The 7,341-nt window shown below is 24.0% G+C and overlaps 1 protein-coding gene across 2 annotated transcripts in view; it reads right to left on the bottom strand.

The window, feature by feature from the left end:
• Positions 1 to 5,755: 5,755 nt before the first annotated feature.
• The window catches only part of LOC107455430 (serine-rich adhesin for platelets), a 17,149-nt gene continuing 15,563 nt past the window's right edge, over positions 5,756 to 7,341 (bottom strand). For both annotated transcript variants that reach the window (XM_016072988.3, XM_016072987.3), the window contains 2 exons: positions 6,836 to 6,878; positions 5,756 to 6,734 (listed from right to left, as the gene is read on the bottom strand). In XM_016072988.3, the coding sequence (XP_015928474.2) occupies positions 6,861 to 6,878 (18 nt within the window). In that variant the 3' untranslated portion in view covers positions 5,756 to 6,734; positions 6,836 to 6,860. The remainder of the gene's footprint in view (positions 6,735 to 6,835; positions 6,879 to 7,341) is intronic.

Below are 7,341 nucleotides of genomic sequence, written 5' to 3'. Positions count from 1 at the left end.
TATATATATATATATATATATATATGCTTTACAGATACAAGGCATTCCATAACCATTGCCCTTTTAATCCATGATATGAATCCTTGTCAAATATGAAATAAAAAAGGTATAAAAAATGTATAGTAAAGCGAGGAAGAAAAAAAAAATTATGACCAATCATCATCATAATATATTAAAAACATGAAAATCAGTTTGATTGCTGGAGGAAATTGCTTTGCTTTCTTCCTAGCTTAACTATTAATTTGCAACCCCCAATACGCAAAACTTTTTTTCAATCTCAATTGTATATGAATCTAAATATATATATATTACTAACAGTGATAATGGAGCTCCCTGTATCTGTGAGTAGAGAAAACTAATTTATTTCAAAGCAAGTAAAGAATTATTCCTAAAACAATTTTCATTAACTAGAACTTCCAGATAACACTAGAATAATTACTTAAACAAAAATTATATTGTAAAAAAGTTTTTAACCTTCTAAGAATTTCAGGATAAAATTAAAATCTTCTGTTATAATTATATACTTTCATGAATTCTTTCTTTAATTAGTTTACAAATGTAATGTATTAAAATATAAATGTTTTCAAAACATTTGTAATAACTATATAATCTTAAACATTTATTATAACTATATAAGCTTAAGCATAATTATCATGATTTTTTTAATTAACAAGTATATTAAATTTCATAAAGAAATTATTAAACATCATTGAAAAACAGCATTTCTGAAAACAGAAATCTCTATATTAGCATGAAGCAAAATTAAAATATTCAAATGAATATTTAATTAAGTCTAATTCAAACTGTTTTATTATCCATATACTAAAATAATTTAAAATTACAAGTCTAAAATCAACCCCCCAAGTAATTCAACATATAAATAAATTGAATGACTACATATGTTAGAGCACACTTGGTAAAATGAAAATATTAGAAAAAGTAGAAAAAAATGTAAGAATTGTTAAAATATAGGCATAAAAATGAGTAAAAATTGAAAACATTAAATATGCCAACTATGAAAAAAGTCATGCTATTAAAGTATAATATAAAGTACAAAAAGATATGAAATAGACATAGAATGCTGAAAAACAGAAAACAAAAAATTTACAAAACGTAAAAATAGCATTAGAATACTTTAAAATAGAAAACAAAGCTTTCGATAAGGAAAGAAATAAATATACTCAACACAGATGATGGAATGTAGCAACATTTGATTCAGAAAAATCAAAGTGAAATAAAATAAAATAAAGAACAATTTAACAACAAAAAGAATTCACATTTTTAAATGAACCTAAAAATAGAGAAATGAACCTAAAAATTTGTTTTTTCCCCAACCATAAAATAACCGTAATAAGAGTTTGTAGTTATAAGTTTTATATCTCTAAAAAATTCCGTATAAATTTGAATGTAGAAAACCAAAATTCAATAAGTCAGAAATAAAAATTAAATATACTCAATAATATGATTAAGTATACCTACAGGGACAATTCCCCTTCATTTATATTTTTAGAATCCGCAAAAAAATAAAGTACACACATTAAGAGTCTTCAAGTAATATTTAAGAAAAAGAGAAACAAAAATGCTATTGAAATCAAGAAATTCACTCGTGGCATAGGAAAGATAAGGGGAAAAAAAGTTTGATTGCGTAATGCAACTCGGAGGTGTTGCTTATAATCTTATTTCAATTCCTCTCAATTCTAGAGACAAACAGCTTTTAATATTTTTTCAGCCCTACCTTTCCCAGTCGTGCAATTTTTGTTTTTTCTTGCATAAATATAGTCTAATCAGCATTCTTTAATGTGTATACTTTTTCACTTTATTCTTGATAAGGAATTTAAAAATATACATTAAGGGCACATATTGCAAAACACCCTGTATAACTTAGTTGATTTCTATTTTGAAAGCTCTCAATGACTTTTATTACAATAGAAACTTTATGATTAAAATTTTATTAAACATGGTCTCACTTATTTGAACATACAAATATAATAAAAAATGATTTTTAATATAAATTAAATTAATAACAATTATAACTTTTTATCCGAAGACATTATAATTCCATTCTTATCAAGGAAAACATCAAAATTGATGTTGATAATACTCATGACTATATTAAACAATCACTTCAAATATTCGTTCACACATTCCCTATACACTATATACACACAATTGAGAAAGTTTATACACTGATATATAATTTAGTTTGCTATAGGCCATTGTGCAAAGAAAGATTATTTATAAATACCCTATTGAGTAATAGGGTGACACATAAGACTTCATGGGTTACATTAAGTACTTTCACCTAGCATTACCACTTATATGCAGCTTTGTATTACAACAGTCAGAATGCTTTTATTTCAATTTTATTGCACAATCTCGGTACAAAGTTCAAACACCTTGGTAACTGCTAATCAGCAAAAGGTAATTATTACAACAACAAAATAATTATAAATAAACAAGTTTTCTACAAATTAAGTTTTCAAAAAAAAAAGTAGAAGTAACTATTTTAAAACTATAAGAAATAAATGTTAAAATAATTATTCAGTGTAAAAACTGAGCAAATTCCCTGCAAAAATTTTTATAGGAAAAATAGTGGAGTTATGAGGAAATGCTATTAAACATGCAGAATAATTGTTAAAATTATGCACTTGGGTCAATATACAGATATGCAATGCTTTTTCAAAGGTAGCATTTTTGCATCACACTATTCTTTAGTATTATTTTCAGATACAGTCAACGCTCGATCTTACGTACTTTATGGTCTGGACGAAAATGCGAGCTATGTGAGGTTGTTACATCATGAGTGCAGAAAAATACCATAAATATTAATTTACAGCTAAAAAAGTAGTTTGCCCAATTTTTACAAAGGAATGCTTTACTTTAATAAAAAAATTGGCAGCTAAGATAAATTGGTAACAACTTAACTTTTTGTTTCCTTATTTATGTAAAGGCAAAAGTATCTTTGAAAATAATACTTCAAAGGTGAAAAATGCATTATAAATAAGGTAATGGTACGGGGCTGCCATTTTTAATAAATAACATATTTCAAGCTAACCGTGAAGAAAACCTGTTTTAACTCGAAAATAAATCACATAAGGGAATTGACATATCACAAAAAGAGTGAATGCAATTTTCAAACAAGAAAAGTACATGTGATAAATTTATTATATTGTTTGAAAAGAAAGTTACGCAGATTACGAATGACCAAAAATTACGGCAACCAAGGTCAAAAGATAAGAATTTAAGGGATCATGTCACTTGTTTTCTGGTCAAAATTCAAGGTCTTTTACATTCATGGTGTGGTAACATCAAACATTAAATAATTTAATTGAAACTTTTAATAAATCAAACGATTAAATTTTGGTTAGTTATATTGGAAGGAAGGGTTCAGTGCAGACCTTCTAATGGACTATAAAATAACATTGCGTCTATGATATAGTAAATAAAATTTTATGTATATAGGTCATTGTAAAAGAAAGGTCGCTGTAATGGAGAGTACTAAAGAGTGTAGACTATATAGTTCACAAAGATTCTAGAATTTCTGCTAGAAAAAAGCACAATACACAGAAAGACCTTAATGATTACAAGAAAATTTGCGTTTCTCATTAAAAATACTCTTCTAATTGAATTGCTCATTATCATTATAATGCCTAAATTAATTACTAACACATAGATAGACAGTTGATAAATAAAAACTGAGCAAATTTTCTAAATATTGTTGCTTCAAAATTATTGGAGTTAAGAAAATATGTTAATGAAATATATGCAGCAATCGCGAAAATTAATTATGCATTTTCAGATAAATACTATACCTAAAAATTGAAGGAAATCTAATTGTTATTAGAAAAATAATGGAGTTATGAGAATATGTTTATGAAATATGTGCAATAATAGTTAAAATTAACTACTCGTTCGTAAGTAATAATCAAGAAACCTGAACTAATTGCTCTCTTAAAGATAACTGAGTTAAAATAAATTACATAAAATATGTAGAAAAAGGACTCATGACTAGACAATTAAGAGCTTTTTTGGCATTTAAGGTTTTTATTTTAAAATTAAATAGAGAAAATTATATCGGCAATAAACTCAAAAATATCCCCTATAAACTATTGTCAACAACATACAGCATTAAGAATGGATTAAAATATATAGACATTATGATTACATGTATCTAATTTTCCAGATATTTATTGAAAGATTAGGAACTATTAATGCTCAGATGTATTTACAGTCATTGTATCATTACAATACCAATCATTATTACAATTATTTAATTTTTTTTTGCATTAACCTTATCTAACTACAGAGAAATTTACTACAAATAAGATTTAAATGTTAAAAGAAGTATACAACAAGAAACAAAAAATCAGAATTAATAATAGAAAAGAATCTCAAACATATTTATGATGAATAACCTAAATGCATAAAAGAGCTTGTAAATATAAAATACTCTGGAAATTATATTAAAAACTTTTTTTAATGTCTTTTACTTCTTATTTATGACCTAAAATAATACATCAAAAATATAATTCAGTTCACATAGAAAAATAATATATTTAATCTTACAAAGAAAAAATAATTTATAAAAGCAAATTTGTAATATTAAACGATTTATTTTCATAATTTATTTTTAAAAAAAAAATCAGAAAAATCCTTAAGCTTTAAACTAGTAAGAGTAAAACAGCATACCAAACAATTAGAATATAAAATATTAATACTATGTATGCAAAAATAAGAATAAAAAAATTTGTTCCTTTTAAAAAGAAAAAAAGTTTTTTAAATTATTATTTAATTTTTTCAACTAAGTTTATCAATTTTTTAAAGTTCTTCTTAGAAATCGTTAAGTGACACTTGGAAAACACTAAAAACTCAAAGTTGAGTTGCAAATTTGAATGTTTTAAATATATAACAAGATAATTTCTCCANAAAAAAAATTTTTTTTTTTTAAATGGCGCGAAAATTTATCGAATTTCGTTCCGGTTTTTTGGTTTTCCGGTTTTCTGATTTCCGGATAACGGGTTCTGTACTGTATTATGTATGCAAAAATAAGAATTAAAAAAATTTGTTCCTTTTAAAAAGAAAAAAAAAGTTTTTTTAAATTATTATTTAATTTCTTCAACTAAGTTTATCAATTCTTGAAAGTTCTTCTTAGAAATCGTTAAGTGACATTTGGAAAATACTCAAAACTCAAAGTTGAGTTGCAAATTTGAATGTTTTAAAATATAACAAAATAATTTCTCCAATATTTTTTTCTATTACTAAGAAAATATTTATATTTACAAAAGCTTCATAAAACCATTAAAACAAATTCACTTGCATACATAACTCTTTTTCTAAATCACAACTAATCTAATGAAAAACAAGCACTGAAATAAATTAACTTAAATTAATAAATACTATTGAATTAAAAATATTCTACACAAAGAATATTAAATTCTATTCATGAGATTATTATGCTAGAATATATTAAGCTTTATTAAATAAGTTATGGCAGTACTAAGTAGGAAGTTATAACAATTTAAACAATAACTGTTACATGAAACAGCCCTAAAAGATGCAGTTAACAGTTTAAAAATCAGTCAATATCTCATCAGAATTAATTAATATCTTTTACAGTAAACTAAAAATTACTTAGTTTGGCACTAGCATAATACCATTATAATTTAATATAGAAAGAATAAAAATTAGATGAAAAATATACTAAATTATAAATCATGGATTAAACTTTACAATCCCCATCAAAAAATAAAATAACTTTTTTTTCCACTTTTTTTAAACGGATTTAATACATCAAGATGGTTTTGTGTAATCGTGCAGTTATTTTTTTAATAGTTCTCTATAGGTAATCTTAAAATGAAAAATATAAATTACTAAACTAGATATATACAAAAGAAAAAATAGATAAATAAAAACATATGTTTTTGTCATACGATTTAAGAGAAAACTTTTAACAGAAATTAGCACTTTTTAAACTAAACTCAAATCTTGATGTTTCATTTAAATTATAAACAGGATAGGATATATCTTTTCTAAGTTAATATATTGACATAATAAAAAAAATATCAACCTTAATCTGATTTTGTCAATTAATAAAAAACTCAGATAAAAGCTGATTTTAACTTTAATTACATATTGTAACATAAAAACTATACCTCCAACACGACAATAAACTTAAAAATATATTAATACTTATTTACATCACAAGCAATGCTTAATTTACAATATTATTAAACCAAAAGTCATACTGAAATATTCAAATATTTTTTTAAACCAAAAATCGTTAAGACCTCAAAATGTCAGTTTTTGGATTTTTATTATCCTTAAAATATACCAAAACACTATTGATATATTATTAGGATTACATAAAGGGAGAATTTATGTATCACTTGATTAGGTAAATTAAAGATGTATATGGAGAACTTTTAAACAAAACAGAATATTTACATTTTAATGAGAGAGGGAAAAAATTATACAAGAGGGAAAAAAATACACTTTTCACCATACAAAAAGGAATCACTGAGCAACAATTATAATTTTAAATTTGCAATCTTTAAATACAAGGGGCTTTCACAATTAAATTAGTTTAACATTAACTATTACTAAAAGTTTCATAATCAGCATATTATAATATTTTAGAAAATTCTTCAACATTCTGACTGTGAAGGGTAGATGGCAGAGTTACGATCTAATAAGCGAACAACTTCTATTAAGTGCTCTGTTAAAACATCTTGATCCTGAAAAATTACAATGAAATATAAATTATAAAATTATATATTATTTGCGGATATGAAAAAAAGAACTAATAAATAGTCAAGCAAAATTCTCAATAGCTTACTTTGGAATTTCTTTTAAATGATTTTTCAAAATCTTCCTGTGCACTATAAAAGTTAAAAATGACATCAAATATCTCTAAAAGAAATTACCTTTTTATATGGAAAATAAATAAATAGAGAATACAATTTAATTTCTGCTGGTTGCATTTCATTGTAATTCAAAAAAGTGTTTAAAATCAAGTAAGCAATCTTTAAATACATGTAACTACCCTTTTTAATTTCTTCCAGGTGTGTTCCTTATGTTAACTGTGCTTATGGGTTTCAATAGATAATCCAGTAGAAGTGTTGATTATTTGTGGAAATTGGAGTCATGTCATTCTCAAATGGACAAAAATTTCAGTTGCATAAATTTTATCCATTTCTATTTGCAATCAACATTTAAAACAATGTTTTACGAAAATGCAAAAAAGAAGAAAAAGAATAATAAATAAAAAAAATTTGCTAAAAATACAAAAAAAAAAAAAAAAAAAAAAAAAAAAAAAAAAAAAAAAAAAAAAAAAAAAAAAAA

This window comes from Parasteatoda tepidariorum, chromosome 6 (genome assembly GCF_043381705.1).
Source record: "Parasteatoda tepidariorum isolate YZ-2023 chromosome 6, CAS_Ptep_4.0, whole genome shotgun sequence".
NCBI lineage: Eukaryota > Metazoa > Arthropoda > Arachnida > Araneae > Theridiidae > Parasteatoda > Parasteatoda tepidariorum.
This window is presented reverse-complemented; position numbering and strand designations above follow the sequence as displayed.